At 44.0% G+C, this 19,674-nt stretch overlaps 1 protein-coding gene across 1 annotated transcript in view; it reads right to left on the bottom strand.

Moving 5' to 3' along the window:
• The window catches only part of klhl5 (kelch-like family member 5), a 29,914-nt gene extending 15,220 nt beyond the window's left edge, over positions 1-14,694 (bottom strand). Inside the window, exons 1-4 of the mRNA XM_069665792.1 lie at positions 14,005-14,694; positions 9,326-9,514; positions 2,508-2,644; positions 1,045-1,241 (exon numbers count right to left, since the gene is read on the bottom strand). Coding sequence (XP_069521893.1) covers positions 1,045-1,241; positions 2,508-2,644; positions 9,326-9,514; positions 14,005-14,606 — 1,125 coding nt within the window. The 5' untranslated portion in view covers positions 14,607-14,694. The remainder of the gene's footprint in view (positions 1-1,044; positions 1,242-2,507; positions 2,645-9,325; positions 9,515-14,004) is intronic.
• Positions 14,695-19,674: the final 4,980 nt, after the last annotated feature.

Below are 19,674 nucleotides of genomic sequence, written 5' to 3'. Positions count from 1 at the left end.
ATCTAGAACAGATTGTTAGCTGAACTTACATGTTTAAAGAGATTAATAAGAAGCTACATCGTTGTCAGATGATGCTGAGGGGAGTCTGGATGTCATTACAGCGGAGTATAATCCGTCTGCTTTTGCTCTCCACACGGACTGTTTTTCCTGCATACACCGCAGCCTGCTGATACGTGATTGGTCAACATTCCTCAGACTACAAGCTTACCATAAACGGAAACCACAACACTTCCCGTACTAATAATCCACGTCCCTGCCTACAGATTATACATTTCTATGTAGAAGAGAGATGATGCTCAGTGATTGTGTGTAGTTGTTAACTGTGACAATAAGGAAGTAGATGACAATGGTGTTATCATAAATGTTGAAATGTTTCCTGTACCGTTACACTACATTAAATATTCTACTTCATTATTCTGAGGAAAGTATTACTTGTGGAAATTAGAAAACAGGAAGAAATACATGAAACATGTAAACGTGACCTGATTCCCACATACAAAATAACATTTAAAATACAAGACAAAAGAAAAGACTATCTTTCTCTACCCAGTCTATTGTGTAGCTCCTGCATATTGGCTGTAATAAAGTGTTGAGCTGTGTTAGTGTGTGAATAATTGTGTGTGCGTGTGCGAGAGAGAGAATTACAGACACAGGCAGACAGTCACACACAGATAAAGCAGCCTCAACGACCTAATTACCTCAGATTAAAGTTGAACAATAATCCACTTAGAGAGAAACAGAGAAAGGAAGGAGGAAAAGGAGGAACGCTGACACTGACAGAGACAGACTCACACCCAGGGAGGCAAGGTGAAATGAAAATGGCTCATACAGAAGACGGCAAAGAACAAGAAAGCATTTTCACGGTCACCATAGCAACCCTCGGCTGAAAACAGCCATTGTGGGGATAATGGTGTGTGGTGCATTGAGAATGAGGGACCAATTTGTTCCCAGAATATCATCAAGCAGAGGAAAGAGTACAGGTAAAGCAGGAGAGCTGAAAGAAGTTTCATTCAGTTTCTCTACAATCGCTGGACGTGTACCCACCATGGTGTAGGCGTGAGCGGCCCTCTGCAGCTCGTGGCAGCCCTGAGCGTCGGCGTAGGAGCGGATACCCAGACAGTTCGAGGGGTGGAGCTGCTTCATGAGGAACGAGCAGCAGGCCTGAACCACAGACGTCAGCTGGAGCAGGCAGGAGGCCGACAGCAGAGACTCGATGGTGTCCTCCCTCAACTCCAGACGGCCTGAAGGAAGACGGTCAGGAGGCATTAAAAACAGACAAAGAAGCTGCTTATTTCAAAGGTTTAAAATCACCAACTCAAGCAACTGATCATGAGAGTCCTTCATTATTTACAGAAATGAGACCGAAATGAATCCATTAAGTGAGAACAAGAACGTTATTGCTGCTGAGTTTGATTAGAGGGAAGATTTTTTTGTGTGTTTAAAGCCAAACCAAAACACACAAGAAGTTAATTACTGCTTCCCAGGCTTCCTAACTGGTTTACATTCACCGCAACACAAACAACTACACATGCAAAACAACAGCTGGATCTGTTTTGCTTCCCCGTCTGTGGCACTCAGCCCAAAGCCCATTTGTTTAATGGACCTTAAACATAAAGTTTTATTTAAGAAAATAAGGAATTTCCTAAAAACAGCAGGGCATTTTTATTTTGGAAAACCTTAGGAAAATAGGAGTTAATCATTTTCTGGGGACTATTTTCAGCTGCAGATTAATACAAAGAACGCAGAAAGACGATATGTGTGTAGGAGCGACTACAGCTGCTTAAGTGCCTATGTCCATAATTATGAAAAAAACATGCTATCATGTATCACAAAGGGGATCATTGATGTGTATTTAACAGATTCTTGATAATAATTTGGATGTTGAAGCGAATTAATAAGCTACATCATCTTTGGCTTCACACACAACATATAAGAATGTGTTTTTTTCAGGGTTCGTTCACCTTTGAAGAGGAAAATTACACTCTTGACAACTTTATCATCACATCTAAATTGTAAGTAAAAGCAATACATAAAAAATAAGGTTTACCGTTTAGCTTTAAACTCGCAGTAATCAAAATATAATGTCACTTAGTTTATGTACCAGCTGCATGCCTTCCTTCCTGTTGCTCCTATTGGAAGCCATTTTTTATATGTTTTGTAAGCCAGCCAGTTGTCAATAAAACACAGCCCGGCATGTTGCTGATGCAGCAATAAAATCCACCTGTTCTCTTTGTAACTGTTCTGCATCTGGTGTGAGCCGCCAGGAGACAACAAGCAAATATGACTTTTATTTTGAAAGGTTTTTCAAACATATCTCTTAACTTATAAACATAACATAACATAAAGCATTTCCTAAACATCATACCAACCCTGATTTTGTTTTTGTTGAGGATTAGGATGGTTGGCTGTGACTGAGGATCACAGAATGTTTCACTGACCAGTGTGTGTGATTTGTTCAACAGAAAGAGAGAAGCCTTATTCTTTTTCTATTAAGGATGTTTGTGTACCTGTATATGCGAACTGCACCAGGACCCACAATGCATCAGGGTCCACTCCTTCCATCTTCACCTCGTCCTGTTTGGCCTCCCTAACATCACTGGTAAACATGGCCGCAAAGTAGTCGGACACGGATGAGAGGACCAGTCTGTGAAGGAGAGAGAGAGAGAGAGTCAGGCATCAGTCAGGGAGAATGGATGGACGCCGGCTGTAATGGAGGAGCAGAACACTTTGACCTTGCTGACAGGACGGGAGTCTGAGCTGACAGGGAAAAGATGCAGAACAGAGGGGGAAAGAGCAGCCTGGAAATGATGACACAAGCAGACACATTATCATCCTGTAAATACCTCACAGAGGAGATACACATCAGAGCCACTGGAAAGGCATTAGTCAGGTTTAATGTCCAAAAAGCCCTTCCAAAACTCCTGCCCAAAGTCAGAGCGAGAAATTCTCACAGAAGCTCCAACATTAATGCCCACCGCACACATATATGCAGGGGCGGGAGGGTAAGAGGGGTTTGACCTTCTCTATCAAGCTTTTTTACACTTAACAAAAGTGTTTATGTCAGCTTTTAAATTAACAAACAAGTGCAAACCTTTCCACCGAATCAGGAGTGTTGTGAGATGGGAAGTTCAGCAGACAACAAGTCGCCACAGCAGACAAGTGTCAGACAGAGACCAGCATAACGGGATATCAAGTACATCTGTGGTTCTTAGTGCAACAGAGACTTTCACACGATCTTACAAGGAAACACATCCTCACATCTTCAAGTTTTACATTGCAAGATTAATAAAAGCGGTGACCACAGAGTCAGGCATCGTGTTGCTGTATGTGGCTTTGATAAGGCAGCAGCTAACAAGCTTGCAACACTTCAGATTCTATTGATTGTGCAAAAGCAAACGGGTGAAAAGCCCTTTGAGGGTTTGCAGTTCTAAGGGGAGTTTTTACAACAACTTGGTCCGAAATTCCCCATTTTAACATTTCAACAAGGCATAAGTCTGAAATGCTTATGTCTGAAATAAAGTGTGTATGGTCAAGAAATAAAACACATTTCCAACAAGTTAATCATGCTGAAAAAGTCAGTAATTGGATTGTTAATATAGCTGCAGCAGAAGGGGAAAGCGTGCAGGTATGTGCTCCAGAATGGATTAAAATGACCTTTTCGTGCATGCAATATTGAATATTAAATCACCTAGTTTCCCCTAAAGAAATAACTCCTCTCCAAACGGGGCTCTCATCGTGTATATCTCCCCTCTCTGAAGAGATGTTATTAGAGGTAGAAGAAAACTGTGCAAACGAAAGGCGAGCCTGGGCCCGAGGCGTCTCCAGATGTTTGTGCACAGTGAGCACATTGAGGATAAACAGCGCAATGTCCTCAGAGTGTTTAAACCTTCGTAGCCAAATTGCAGTGGAGCATGTTTTCCCTCACTGGCAGTAAGAAGCAGGTTTTTAATATATAATAAACATTTTCATAACTTGTAAAATCATGTGTTTGTTTAGGGTTGTTTATCTGTGAAACCGCTGCCAGATTAGAAGGTCTCTAAATTATGTGAAACTAAAACTGTGCACAATGTACACACAGCTGCTGTAAAGACCCGGAAGCTTTTTCTCACATTAGCACACTTTAGCTTCAGATAATGACGTTGTAAAAAGCCAGAAGATGTGTTAATACACTGTTAGTGATTGTCTCGACATAATGATATCCTCTGAAACTCTTACATTCATAAATAATGAGAGAAAAAGCTTGTGCTGCTCTAAAGCCAGTACTGTAATTCTACTCATACCGTCTATTTGCTTTGTTTCTGCCGTACTATCCCCTGTGGGGAACAAAAATCTGCCTATTCTCTGCAATTTTCACTTCCTTTGTTAACTATTGGTTGTTATTTCAGAAAATGAATATCTTTTTTTTACACAGAAGACTTGCCACAAAACGGTACAAAAGAAGAAACAACACTGGCTAGATGAAGTCCTGGCTCGGAGTATAAAAGACACGCCAATCGGTGCAGTCAGAGAGGAGATTATTTAATTTGCATGTGTCAATCACTGCAGCTGAGCGCACGGACGAGAGAGAAAGAAAGGGGACAGAAAGAGAGAGAGAGAGAGAAAGAAAGAAAGAAAGAAACGCGCTTTCAGTAAGGTCAATGTGAAATTAAGTATGGAGGGAGTCTGAAGAAGAAGAGATACGGCGTAATGGAAAACAAGCTCGACGAAGGACAGAGAGGATTTACCTTAAGGTCACGACGCGACAATCCATTAACCTATCATTTCAAGAACTTGTTATTTAGTGTTTCATCAGCAGTAGTTTCTTTCTTTGCTCTTGGAGATGTCTTTGTTACGGACTTGTTTTCATACATTTCATTTACTCAGTTTTCCTGCGACAACGACTTAATTTCCGGTTGTTTTCTCGAGATCTTGACTTATTTTTATCTCGGGATAACGAAGCTGGTTTTCCTTTTCTGGAGATCTAAGAAAGAGGCCGGTCACTGTGATATTACAGACCAGGACGTGCCATGCTGCCACTGCCACGAGAAAACGACCAGAAATTACAAGTTATCACGGGAAACCGGAGTAAATACATGTATGGATGCATGTCCTCTAAGGGCTTCTGTACTTTGTAACTGAGGTGTTGATTGTTAAATGGAAAGTCCTCCAGATCAATGCAGGGTTCAGTATTGTTCACGTCCTGATCTAAACACAGATGATAACAAACCAACTGATCAGAACGAAGCTTAAATTAGAGATACGTTTGACAGATACATAAACAGTTTCGAAAATACGTGTGCTTGCAATTTTTGCTCGATTCTCTTCCTCCATTGTTGTGTGTGTTCTTGTGTGTTTTCTTCATCGAATAGGCTTGAATGTGTTTGTGTGTGTACCTAATGTGTGTGTGTTATGCACATGTTTATAATCTCATTACTGAGTGTGACACTGGGACCAGATAGCCTGAAGCAGAGAAGAGCGGTGCATGTGCATGTGTGTGTGTGTATGTCAGAATATACTATCATCAGCAGGAAGTTGTTCAGCCAGTATTCCAGTCGGGTATCTCTTTCTTATCTCTCCCTCTCTCTGTCACACACACGTATAGCATTTTCACTCCTTAATTTTTTATGTGGGTCTGACTAGCAGTGAGCGACACGGTCTATATACAGCGGCAGGTTATTTGCACACCTTGCCATAGACAGAGTCCTGACAGGCAGTGTGTCAAACTGTAATAGAAAGAGCAGAGAGAAGACAAAATGCCAGAGAGAGGAGAGCAGGAAACAGATGAGTTGGACTCAGGAAAGGAAGGCGAGAGCTGGAAACTGAACACTGTGTCTGTTTGTGTTCAGTATGGATTTGCTGCTTGGTGCTGAAATACAGTCGTGGAAAAACAGAGAGGGGAAAAACAACAGGAGGGCTGGAAGGAGAGACTTACTCAACAGTAATCACTTTTCTCTCAAAAATAAAGGTATGGGAGATGCACATTTGTAGCCTCACTAATGGTACGGCTGCAGGGATGGTGATATGTTGGTCAGTCAGTTGGTCGACACTTTAGTCTGGAAGGAAATGTCTTGACAACTATTTTGATACATAGCCACAAAATTTAGTTCATGTTTCCTGCAGTGTGTTTCCTACTGACTTTTCCTCTAACGCCACAAGCGAGAGAAAGTTTCCACTTATCCAGTGAAATATTTCTATATCCATGGCCAGGCACAAATCTGTACACAGACATTAATGGGTCCCACATGCTGAATCCTTAAGACTCTGGTGATGCCCAACTTTCCCTGAAACACTGTGAGATTCGTATGTGTGGTTTTGGGTGAAATGTCTCACCAACTACAGGATAGATTTCTACAGACTTGTGTACATCATTGAACTTCATAGGGGATGATTTTTAATAGATCGGTTGTTCCTTAAAGGTATAATCTCTGAGATTTTCATGTAAATAAATGTCTGTTAAGTCTAAGTCTATCGCCGAATGAGGTAACACAATGGTGACTGAGCCTGTGGCCCACTGATGAAAGCCTTTGCATTTGTAGTATATAGTATTACTACAGACTGGGTGTCTGTGGCGACATTTGCGGAAAAAATCCCAAGAGGCGCCCAGTTTGTGACGCGTTTTCCATCACCCAGCAGTGGTTGGTCTGCCAGAGAGGGTAGGCGGAGCTAAGCGGCTGCTTTTCCGGTCTCAGCAAGTGTTGCGAGTAAACAGTAATCTACTATGACTGAACAAACAAAGAAAAGATCGATGACTACAGATACAACTTCAACAAGAAGTGAAAATCCAAAGAAAAAGAAACAAATTCGACGCTGAGATGAAGGCAAACAGTCTAAAAAGGAAAGCGACAATCAGCCAGGAAAACCGTTACAAAGGGAGCCAACTGTGGACGTCTGGATTAATTGGGAAGTGTCCTCCTGTAATCACCGTTTACTGCCGTTAGGTGCCGCCATAGAGACCGAAACGGAAATCTTTGAGATTGAACCTTTAACTATTAACCTGCAAAACTCTCACCTACTTCAGCTCTACTTGTGTTAAGTGCTAATTAGCAAATGTTAATTAGCATGCATAATTTAGATGGAAAGCATGCAAGCGTGTTAGTATGCTGATGTTAGCATTAAGCTAAGATCACTGCTGTGTTTAAGTGCAGGCTGACACAGACACTATCATTACTGTATACTCTTAGTGTTGTTGTACTAAAATCAAACAAGAACCATGGTGTGCACATAATGGGCCCCGGATACATGCCTATTGATCCACAGTAACAGCAGACAAAGGGTTCTGAACTAAAAGTATACTTAGTAAAAAATGTTGAGGCTGCAATCTCACAAAGGAATCCATATGGCCAACAAAAGTAGCGAGATTTGCAAGATAATGTATTTGTGTCAGGTACAGCCCCGGAGACAAAATGTATAATAGTGCTCTACTTTTTTAAAAAACATATAGAGCTTGAGTTTTGCTCAAAATGCACTGCTAGCAACAAACTCCACACAAAATCTGCAGCTATATACAGTACAAGCGGCCTACCCAGCATGTACGCTGCTTTTGTCAGTGTGTGCAAGTGAGAGAGGGAGAGGGAGAGGGAGAGGGTGTATGTTTTGTTCCCAGAAAAGCGCCTTTATCCTACACATACAATAAATCAATTGCAAACAAAACAACCACTTTCAAACCAAGATGTTTTGCTCCCACCCCCTCGCTGGCACACATGTAACTTCAGATGCCGACACACTCTTTCACATACGCCATTAGGATTCTCGTACAGCAGGGTCTTTTGTTTGTCACCATCTGTGCCTGGAGGACCAAATCAAGTGAGGCAGAAGAGGAAGGCAGCGCGGGAAAAGGAGTCTTTCTGCCGGTGGAGGGCCGCTCTTCTGTCTCATCCTGCTGCAGATGGACCCTGCAGCTGAACCAGTGGCCACATGCCCAGAGAGCAGCAGCAACAGAGCAGTGCAGCGGGGGCCATGAGGTGGGTGACAGGCACGTGTGTGTGTGTGAGTGAGTGTGTGTTTGATGCATGATTCAGAGGCTCCGTGGACTATGTGTGGTACAGAGAGAATACAAAAATAAAAGAGACTTTATAAGCATGCCTGTGGTTCTGCTGTGTGCATGAGAGAATGTTTCCAAACAGTATCCTGTGTGTGCAGTATGTGTCATCATGTTTGTGTAAGTGTGTGTGTGTGTGTGTGTGTGTGTGTGTGTGTGTGTGTGTGTGTGTGTGTGCGCATGATGTGTCATCATTGCATGCAAAAGATATTTGTAATGTTTCTGTATTTGTGTGCATTCTGCAAAGTTTGTTGTAAGTGTTGGCTGATAATTATTTTTGTGTTTACCGTAAAATCTGGAATATGAGGTGCACCAAAATATTAGACGCAGTCTGTTTTTTTGGGGTATTTTTCGGTGCTGTAGTTGAGCTCAGCCTACGGTAACGTTGATTGTTGTGAGGATGGTGGCTGCAGTGGCGATCATGATGATCGTGATGAAGCTTTAGCTAGCGCCATCATCTGGGTAAAATACTGTAACAAAATAAAATACCTCTCTACTCGTATATTGGTCGCACCGGTATATAGGACGCAGCCTACTTTTTAGATTTAAAAAATGTATTAAAAGTGTGTCTTATACACCAAATTTTACGGTAATTGATTGAATGTTGTCTATAAAATTTAAATCAAAAGGTGCTGTCTTCAAGTTGTTACTTTTCCCAACTAACAGTCTTAACACAAGAGATATGGATGCAAAATGGATGAAAAATATTTGCAAATTCCTCATGTTTAAGACGCTAAAATGATGTGTTTAAGGCATTTATGCTTAAAAAGTGAATTAAGTAATATTTTTTCTGTCAATCGACTAATATAACTATAGACAAAGACATGTGGATTTATGTGTCTGGCACATCTGGGTGTCAATATTAAGATTATTGGTTGGAAAAACATGCATTTTAAAGACATCACTCTTTTTGGCCGGAACATTTAGTCAATGCATCTTATCTATAACTAATGCTATATAGGAACATTTCAGGAGCAGGACCACACCTGGACCACGCCTCTTCCAGCATTCCCATAAATTCAAACCCACCCCTCTCCTCCTCTTTTGCTCTCGCATTCTGTGCAACGGGGGATCCCAAGTGAAGCTTCCGTAAAACGTCAGCCGCAAGAAGTTTGAAATGTCCAAGGTCAAGCATCATTATCATCAATCTCATTAATCAATAAATTGTTAATTACATCCTGTTGATGCTGTGGTGAACCAGGCAATATTGAATAAGGCGAATAAAAATAAGTTGCAGCCCTTCTAAGGAACAGCGACAATATACAAAAGCACAATCTTTGCAAAATGTGAGTGTCTCTTTGCTCCCACCTATGTGCAGGTATCCGCCTCTCTCCAGCCACCAGCACAACGTCACACAGCTGCCGGGACCTCAGGTATCCCTCCATCTTGCTGAAGGTGGCATCTGCGTGGGACAGAGCCGTGAACATAGACTCCTCCGGACACGCACAGGGCTCCATGGAGACGCACGAGGACAGTGTGGCGCTGCTGTTAGACGTCCTGTGACAGACACACACATAAAACACAAAGAGAAGGAGGCAGAGGCTTTGAGTGCATGTGTTGATATCGATTCTCTTCTGTTCGAGACAAAGACACAGATGTGTGGCGAGAGCAACACCAGCTGCTGTTTCTTCACACGTTTTCTCTCCTTCACTTTTCAACAGGGTTACTGTATGTCGCCAGAAGCGGACAAAAGCCCTTTAATGCTCCAATTACTTGGAGTAAATGACCAGATAAATTTAGCCCACTTAAAAGAGAGGCTGCCAATTAAATAGCTGTGGGAGCCGAGCCCATAGGATACATAGTAATTTACTGTGCTCCCTAATGGCAACCCGTTTCCTCGTATCTATACCAACAGTGAGAAATGAAGCAGAGTTTGGGGCCAGGATGGCTTCAACATTCGTTATTCACTGGTGGAAGTGCAGAGGCCTTGGGCTGTTATGTCTTATTCTTGCAGTCTGAGCTGATGAGGTGTGTGCGTGTCTGTGTGTGCGTGTTCATCCAAAGACAAGCACCAAAGTACAGCTGCCACCCTGTGAATCATCAGCCATCCCGGCTCCCAAACCAGCTTTTAATTTATGAAAGCCGGAGCCGTACTTCCATTTTTAATTTAACAGGACTGGCCCTAAAGCACAAAGAGATAAGAAATGAACTGATCCTCCAAGGACGAATCATTGCACTTCTACAGCTTAAAAGAAATCACACTCTTATGCGGATGTGGTAGTTGTGTGTTTGTGTGTGAGTGAGTGAGCGTGTGTGGGTTTGTTGCAAATCAAACTGTTCTTAATCGAAATTTTCCACCAGCTTTTTCTCACAGGAATTTACAAAGTAAGAGCAAGGCAGAAACTCTGGTAGGGCACTGAAAATGTTGCTTGTGAACACAACATGATATTGAACAGCTAAACCATCTAAAACAGAAGTAATTCTTTGTGTATCTGTAGTGGGTCCTCTGTTCAGCCTTTCTGGTACAGAGACTGTTTTCTGTTATTGCTTAGCAGCACATAAAAGTATTTCTCATCCACATTACATGTTTTTACTCGGTTACCTAATATTGTCACTTTGTCAATTATGTTGTGTTATGCCTGGCCCACACTAGAATCACTTTGTGACGTCACAAAGTGCAGCGTGTAGAAAGAACTGTGTGAAACCTGGCATTCACAGCAGCCTGCAGACTGAGCTGAGAAGCCTGGGGATTACTCCAACATACTTTTACCTACAGATTTGAGACTTCACCCACGTTTAGTCTGAACATCCAACATTGTAACGTTATATATATACACATCTTAAAATGTGAAACAGCATGATACCCCCTTTTGAGGTATTTCACACCATCTATGCCAACAACTACTTGCTACTAACAACTACTTTCATTACCTGAAAAGCAGTTACATTTTGTTTCACATTTAGGGAAGCAATGTTTAAGTCATGCCTATTACATTGTTGATAAAAGAATGGTCCAAATCTTTTCCACACAGTGAGAACACAGCTTATAAATGAAACTCAGGATCAACCAATACCAGAAACTCGGTTATCATATTGGGTCTGAAAAGGTCAGTTTGGTGCATCCCTTTGAAACATTTCAGCATCTTTCAGGCCGTTGTTTAAATTTTCCAACCAGGAACTTTACTGTTTCGGTTCACCCTCGCATCTCTCATCATCTCTGCTCTCGTATGCAGCTGGATGGAAAACTAGAGCTCATAAATCTACAGTGCACGACCTGCCAAGCACCAACCAGCCGGCAGCAAAGTTAGCAACAAGCTAGTCACCATAGTGGGGCATTAAGTAAGGAACCTGATATTTCTCTTTGCAGTTGGTGAATGTTCAAATTAATGCCAATGTTGCTCCGCTTTCGTAAGATCTGTAAACCGCTTTCTGAGAAATTTGCCATCAATTTAAAAGGGTAATTAAATGTCAGTGTTTTGTTTACAGCCTTTTTCTGCAGCTCCCGAGAAGCCTAATAAATCTGCTACTGCAGGTGTAAAGCACTGGAGGCAAATTTGTGATTTGTTTTGACACTGTTTAGAAAAGTAAGAAAAAGCTGGAATGAATTGCGCTCACAGTATCCATGCACACATATTTGTTTTATGTATGCTGCCTGATGGTGATGTGTCATCTCCCCTCTGCCTCCGTCCTCTACCCGACTATATCCTTCTCCCATCCTCACTTTTATATCTTCCACTAATCTCATCCATCACTCACTTCATCCCACCTCATCCCATCATCCATCTTTGCCTCAGTCCCCTCTCTTCCCTATCCCATTTCTCACCCTCCAAGGCGGCTTTTTGGCGAGCTTTCCTGTCCTCTCTTGTGTGTGAGTGTGCATGCATCTGTGAGTGTGTATGTGGACGAATGGTGGGGCTAAATACTGCCAGAGGAGATGGCTTTGAAGTGGGGTAACGCTGCCTTCCAGTCCCCTTAATTGAGCCTGGCAGGCACTCAACATGGACAGAGAGAGAAACAGAGAGAGAGGGAGGAGAAACACAGGGTGAATCAACACCATGCAGCCACATTTTTAAGCCCCTGCACCAGGCAAGGACACTCACACCGCTCTGATTCAGAGTCTCTCTTCCTGACACACATTTGCAACCCCCTCGTGATTAACTATCCAGGCTGATTAGCCTGCAGGCTAACAGCTAATGCAAATGAAACTTTGTTCTTTGGGCTGATATACGACGTGATCATACAGTCACAGTGCATGCCTGGCAATATATTACACCCTCTGTGACACACATGCAAATGCTTTTGTTTTCCAACCCATACGCAGGGAAAAGAGAGAGAGAGAAAGAGAGAGAGAGAGAGAGAGAGAGGGTAAATAAAGGGACAAGGTTGGGCAGAGATGAACACGGGACAGAGGGAGAGGGAGTGAGCAAGTGAGGCACACCAGGATTAAAGGGTGGTGGGGCGGGGGAGAGGGGTTGGGGTGAGAAAGTAAAAGGGAGAGGAGGAGATCAGTGGAGTCGAGGCGAGCCGTCAGCCACTCTGGGATTCTGTACGCGTCCCTTCCCATGATCCCATTTGGGATTCTGCCACTCGTGTTCTTGGAGTATCTCACCGTACAGGAGCTCTCAGAAGGACGCGTACAGAAAGACACACACACAGAAAGAAATCACAAAACATACATGAAGGAGCTGCACGTGTACGCTGCAGGAAGTGATCTCTGAGTTGGTATGGCAACCATAACGTGTGGGGGACACGGCTATATCCATGCACATGTGCAATATGTATTCAAACCCGTTCAGGTTCACATCATTCTTTGCCTATGCTAATGATGAGGCCGATGTGTGTGTGCAAACGCATTACTATTAAAGCAATTTTCCATGGAAGCGCTGCCCAGCCATCACAAAAGATAAGGCATCAAGACTTGCATAACAAAAGATATTTTTAAAACCTTATTTTTTATCCTTGTATGTCTTTTTCTGTCTATTGTGTACAAAACACACACTTACGTCGAAAAAAAAAATGTGTTGAATGAGTAACAGATTTTAAAGATATATCTGCATTTGCTCCCACTGAGAGCTGTTTAAAAGGGTGTGTGTTTATGTGGGAGCCTGTCCTATGAATCATTTATATTTCTGATGTGTGCCTTGGGAACACAGAGTATGATAGGAGGCTTTCAGATGCATTATCATAGTAAAAACACACACACACACACACACACTATTTCTCCCTTTACTTCATCACATTTACTGCTGCATCATAATAAATGATAAATCCGAGAGTCTGCAGATGCTCTTTAAAGAGGAAATATGATGCCCTAATTGCTTTGTTTTGCAGTCTCCATGGAAACTACTAATTAAATGCCTTTCACATCACTACAGCTGGACGGAGATGTCAGTGCTACACACTCCATCATGCACGCAAACATCCTGAGCACTGAGGATTGTGAGTAAAAGCTGGAAGAATCAGTCGCTCAAGACAAAACAATATAAATGTCAAGTGCAGTATGTTTCTACATACTGGAGCTCAGCCCTGGAGCCATATTGTTAATTTGACTCTGAAAATCCCATATTCACTAGAGTGTGTGTGCGTGTGTGTGCGGTTTGTGTGTCTGCTTGCAGAGCCTGGTTGGTGAAGCCTCATTAGGAAGTTGAGGGGAGAAATCAGTGGACCACATGCTGTCCCAAAGGTACTCTGCCATCATTTTCTCTCTCTTTCTGTCTATATGTAATGAGTGGCCCTTCTACACTACTGCATGTACTGCCTGAACAGCTTCTAGCCGAAATATCCCCAATTTACTTCCTCTGTACATTCAGTAGGAGCTTAGCTTTCGCAGTTCCGACCTGCCATGTGAGTACAATGAATAGCTATATAATGACGAATAAGATAATGACGGTAAACATGAACATGGTGTTTAAATGAGTAAGCAGTCTACAGTTTACTCTTCTGTAACTTTAAAAGTTAACAGAGATTAAGCTCTTTACTGTAACTTTTCAGGAGTTTTTTGTGGATTTCTTAAAGAAAGTTTTAGCTACAAATTCCCGGAACCTTACCTGCAGGAGCTGGAGTCAGTTTCCGGGTGGTTGTTGCTCTCCTCGGTGCCCGACGCTGCCGGAGCCCCCGCCTCCTCCTCAGCTCCAACCTGAGCGGAGGGCTCGGGCACCAGCTGAGGAACCGGACCCTCACCTGGTTGCTCCATGGTCGTCAACGGCCGCGAACGACGATGAGGCGGCGGAGAGACCCACGACAGCGCCGCGGAGGAGCTCCTGCACTCCGGCTGACTGAAGGAGCGGGGGCAGGAGCTGCCCGTTGCTCCAGCTGCCGCTCCTCCCGGACCGCCCCGACTCCCCGTCGGATCAGCAAACTTTCTGCTGCTGCCGTTACACAGGTTAGACCCGGCGCTGCCGCTGGCCACCAAACCACTGTGACTCCCCGCGCTAGGGGTAACGCTTGCTGAATTCGAGTTGCTACTACCGCTAACTGAAGGTCCGTCTCCGGAACTGCCGCCCGCTCTCCTCCCGGCGAAGTAGTCTCCCAGCGGCGGGGAGTGAGGCGGAGGCACCGCGGGGTGACCAAACCACCTCCATCGGATCCTGAGGATCTGCTTCACATCGAACTCCTTCCGCGAGGAAGAGCCCGAGCCGCTGCTCGACATTCCAGGGCTCGACACGAAGAAATGGCGGGGGAGAGCCCGTGCCGCTCTGCCGTTAAAGCTGTACACGGTACTGCACGCGCGTCTCTCCTGGCAACCGCACGCCCGTTAACCGCGACTGGAGGGAGTGAGCGGAATAGAGCGGAGTATATAGACAGATAGAGAGAGAGAGAGAGAGAGAGAGAAAGAAGAGAGAGAGAGGTCCACAGAGTTTTAACATCTGTGCCAAAATCTTTCCAACCAAACCACAAACATTTTCCACAAGGACAAATTAATGTCACACTTCTGCCAAAAAATGCAGTGCAGACCACAGGCATTTTAGAGCAGAGAGGAATGATCATTATGTTATTATCATCATCGTCATTACTCAACAGGCCAGACAACCAATCGATAATACGGATTAAAAGGGATTTGTATTTATGTGAGAGTCTATAGTCTATTACATTTTTAGAAAAGCGTTAAAGGCAATTTACACTACTTTCTGACATTTGATCTAGGTATTAAATCTGCATCAAATTCCAAACAGTCCAAAATTCTAAGTATTTAGTTTACTGTACATCAAATAAAACCATCAAATTCTTCCCATTGAAGAAGAATATGCACTCTAGCTTGTAAAGTAACATACATTTTTGGTTGAATATTTAGATAATGAAATTCCTTTTCTGCTACATGCCCAATCAATTTCTTGATTATTTGTCCTAGATTGATTGCCAAATTTGATAACAATCAGATAAACAAACAATCAAAGTAGCTGCAGTTTAGTTGCATACGGGCATATATTTGATTACAGGTGGATTCATCTTTAAAATTACATCAATGGTTTGTTCTCCTTCAAACATGTGTCCTTGTGTGAATGTATAGTATATGTTACAGTGAGTGAAGCTGGAGGTTTGTGAGGCTGCAGCAATCATTACACGCTAATCAAAGACTGACAAACGTAATGAGGCAGCGGACCCATCCTCTCTATCATCCTCATTTGTACCCAGTCTGGCTGTCTTCACTCACTCCTCTCAGCACCTGTCTCTCTGTGAGTCTATGCTTATTGACTCCTAACTATCAGATTTTGGCTGCAATAAGCCGGCATGCCGATTTGTTGTGTGAGCAGATATTGAAAACAGTAAATAGCACAGCATTATTTCCAATTACCTTGAAAATTGTGTCCTTGAAAATGACATTTCACTTCCCCCCACACACACAGATCTCATGTTCCCCTGTCCCTGCTTCTCCACAAACCATTGCTCTTCTCCACCCATTACAGCACGTCCTCCCTGTCTTACTCTCCTTCTCCTCCCTCTCGTCCCTCCATCTGCAATGCAGCAGCTATTCATGGACAATAATGAGCAGTGGGAGCGGGTCCTGTGGGAGCCATCTCATCCAGGCGCCCGGGGCACCCAGCAGACCAGCAGCAGACCAGCCAGCCAGAACCTCAGTCACCCCGGGACGACCGCAGGAAGTGCCGGAGCCACGCAGCTGGAACTCAGTGGGTTCTGGATGGAGTCCCACCAACAGGACAGGAGGGATGCTTTAGGAGATCCACTCCAGCAAAAATCAATAGGTCAGTTTATGAATTACACAGACGGGGAGATGTGTTACTCATAAATTGGAGTACAACAGCAGGCCCGGAGACTCATATTTTCCATAAATAACTGCTTGAACGGAGCACATGAACACGGCCAATTTCACTTCACCACTTCTGTTTGCCAGACTCTGGGAAACACAGGGCTGTTTTTCTTTCAGTTTCAGGATGTACTGACAACTAAGTGGAGGACCACCCTCTCTGCTCCGTCAGATCAATACTACAAAGGCAACACAAACACATGCACACAAACACACACCAAGCCAAGTCTGCAAGGAAGCATGAAAACAAGCAGCATTATCATTAAGGCAAAGAACTAACACAGGGTCAGAGCAGAGGAGCAATATATCACTGTGAACCAGTTGTTTGGGTTGTTTTGGTTAAAACGCCAACTTGTTGAATGAACACGATTTTCAGAGCTAATGTGCTGCCTGCCTATTAGACGGAGTATACTCTAGTGGGTTTAATTAGTTTTTTATCGAATCTCCATCACAATTTTTCACTCTTGTGCTTCTCCTGCATATAAATTGAGTGACTTGATCCACTTCTAAGCATTAACACTACATCAGGAGCCAGATATTGCCACTTTCCCTTAGAGTTGTTCTGATATCGGTCCTTGTATCGGTAAAAGCCGATACTGGTATTGGTACTGGCCTCGGATACTCCTTACAGCATCGGGTTTTGGTTAGTATGTCAGTCAATACCGATACAATAACCAATTAGCCCCCTTAAAAATTAACTGGTTTCAGGTAAATAATGGCATGGCACTGTATATTGTATCAGAGGGGTACTCAGTATCGGCCAACAGTCAAGTCTTGGGATATCTGTTCTTTTTAATTCTAAAAGGCCTCTTATTTAAGTGTAATCTTGAAAGCTTCCTATGGCTGCTTGTTTTAAAAATTCCTAACCAGATCGTGCATTTGCCAGAAGACTTCCAGAACCACTCCAAAATTAAAAAAGAACCCAGTGAGTAAACCATTTCTGCAACACTTGAAACACCGTCCTGTTACTGGGGGATTCTGGGAACGGGGCTCTGAGTGACGGGCCACTCAGCTCCGGTCTCCTTTAGTTGGATCTAATCATTGGTCACTTGGCAGGAGCCTCCTTGAGCCGCCTACAGTTATTGGTCTCCAGGCTGTGGTAGTTCAGGGCCATCACTCAAAAGTCTCTGGCACAGCTTTTACGGCACTCTGCACTAACACACACACACAAACACGGACACACACTCAAGAAAACATCACCATGAAAGCCCTTTCACACACACTTCACACTTGATAATCGGCCTGTTTATGTGCGTTCACACATGCAGGCATGCATGCACAAAGGCAGATGTACACACACACATGGCAGCATGCAATCCTGTTTATGCACACTTTGTACTTATAACTACACAAAGACACACATTTATGCACACAAAAACAAATACAGAGCCAAATAAAACAGGTAGCAGTCATCTGGGGAGAGCTGTTGTAAAAGATTTTACAGGGCCAGAAAGTGAAACATTATCTGTCTGGCCTGTTAGAGATGATCTATCATGACTGATGTTCAACGTCCTATGGCCTTTTTCCAACCTCTCTCTCTCTTCCTCTTTCCTGTCTTCTTCTTTTTCTCACTGAAACCTCCCCTCCCTCCTTGCCTCCCTCCCCTATTCTCCCCAATCTCCTATCCAACCTCAATTTCCTGCTCCCCATCCCTGCTATTAAACCATGACACACAAGGGAAAGTGTTTGTGTGTGTGTGCGTGTGATGATGGGACTGTGGCTGTGATTCCCTGAGGTGGAGACCTACAGGGACGATGCTGCAAGAGCCATTGTTCTATATACTGTATTTGCTCACCGGCGTATACACATCAAATGCCCGCATATGCCCACACACATACAAACACACACACACACACGAGTCATATACCAACTATACATTCTGTATGCATAAATATAGAAACACAAGGACACACTTTCATTCAAGTCACGGCACCAACATCACAAACATGCACGCACCCACGCGCGCGCACTCACTGCCTGTTTCCGTTGTGTAATCGGAGTGTTGGTTGGTGCTGTAGCTGCAGGCCGGTCCGTCCTTGAGACTCAGAGCCGGCTCAGACTGGCCAAGCAAATAATTACCTCTCCACATCAACACGCCAGCTCCTCCCAACATATGAACGAGAAGGAGGGAGTGTGTGTGCGTGTTTGTGTGTGCGTGATTGCAGTGCCATTGATCTGGAGGCACAATATTCAGTGTGATTGTGCAGAAAAATAATTTCACAGCGAGGCAAAAAGGCCTGCAGGATGGAAGGAGACCAAATGTTTGAGCATGTTTGCTGAAGTGTGTGTAAGTTTCCTTGTGAGTCTATCTTCATAAGGACCAAGTTGAGTTTTAGAGCCTGGGTTGGAACAAGGACATTCTGGCGTATCTCCTTTGCCGAGATAATCCATCCACCTCACAGGTGTGGCATATCAAGATGCTGATTAGGCAGCATGATTATTGCACAGGTGTGCCTTAGGCTGGCCACAATAAAAGGCCACTCTAAAATGTGTAGTTTTATCACACAGCACGATGCCACAGATGTCGCAAGTTTTGAGGGAACGTGCAATTGTCATGCTGACAGCAGGAATGTCCACCAGAGCTGTTGCCCGTGAATTGAATGTTCATTTCTTTACCATAAGCCGTCTCCAAAGGCGTTTCAGAGAATTTGGCAGTACATCCAACCGGCCTCACAACCGCAGACCAGGTGTAACCACACCAGCCCAGGACCTCCACATCCAGCATCTTCACCTCCAAGATCGTCTGAGACCAGCCACCCAGACAGCTGCTGCAACAATCGGTTTGCATAACCAAACAATTTCTGCACAAACTGTCAGAAACCGTCTCAGGGAAGCTCATCTGCATGCTCGTCATACTCATCGGGGTCTCGACCTGACTGCAGTTCGTCATGGTAACCGTCTTGGGTGGGCAAATGCTCACAGTCCATGGAGTCTGGCACTTTGGAAAGGTGTTCTCTTCACGGATGAATCCCGGTTTTCACTGTACAGGGCAGATGGCAGACAGCGTGTATGGCGTTGTGTGGGTGAGCGGTTTGCTGATGTCAGCGTTGTGAATCGAGTGGCCCATGGTGGCGGTGGGGCTATGGTATGGGCAGGCGTATGATAACGAACACAGGTGCATTTTATTGAGATACCGTGACGAGATCCGAAGGCCCATTGTTGTGCCATTCATCCACGACCATCACCTCATGTTGCAGCATGATAATGCACGGCCCCGTGTTGCAAGGATCTGTACACAATTCCTGGAAGCTGAAAACATCCCAGTTCTTGCATGGCCAGCATACTCACTGGACATGTCACCCATTGAGCATGTTTGGGATGCTCTGGATCGGCGTATACGACAGCGTGTTCCAGTTCCTGCCAATATCCAGCAACTTCGCAGCCATTGAAGAGGAGTGGACCAACATCCCACAGGCCACAATCAACAACCTGATCAACTCTATGCGAAGGAGAT

Source organism: Semicossyphus pulcher, unplaced genomic scaffold (assembly GCF_022749685.1).
Source record: "Semicossyphus pulcher isolate SPU_LCO1_2020_fin unplaced genomic scaffold, fSemPul1.0.p SCAF_17, whole genome shotgun sequence".
NCBI lineage: Eukaryota > Metazoa > Chordata > Actinopteri > Labriformes > Labridae > Semicossyphus > Semicossyphus pulcher.
Note: the sequence above shows the minus strand (reverse complement) of the source record. Positions and strands in the feature narration are given on the sequence as shown.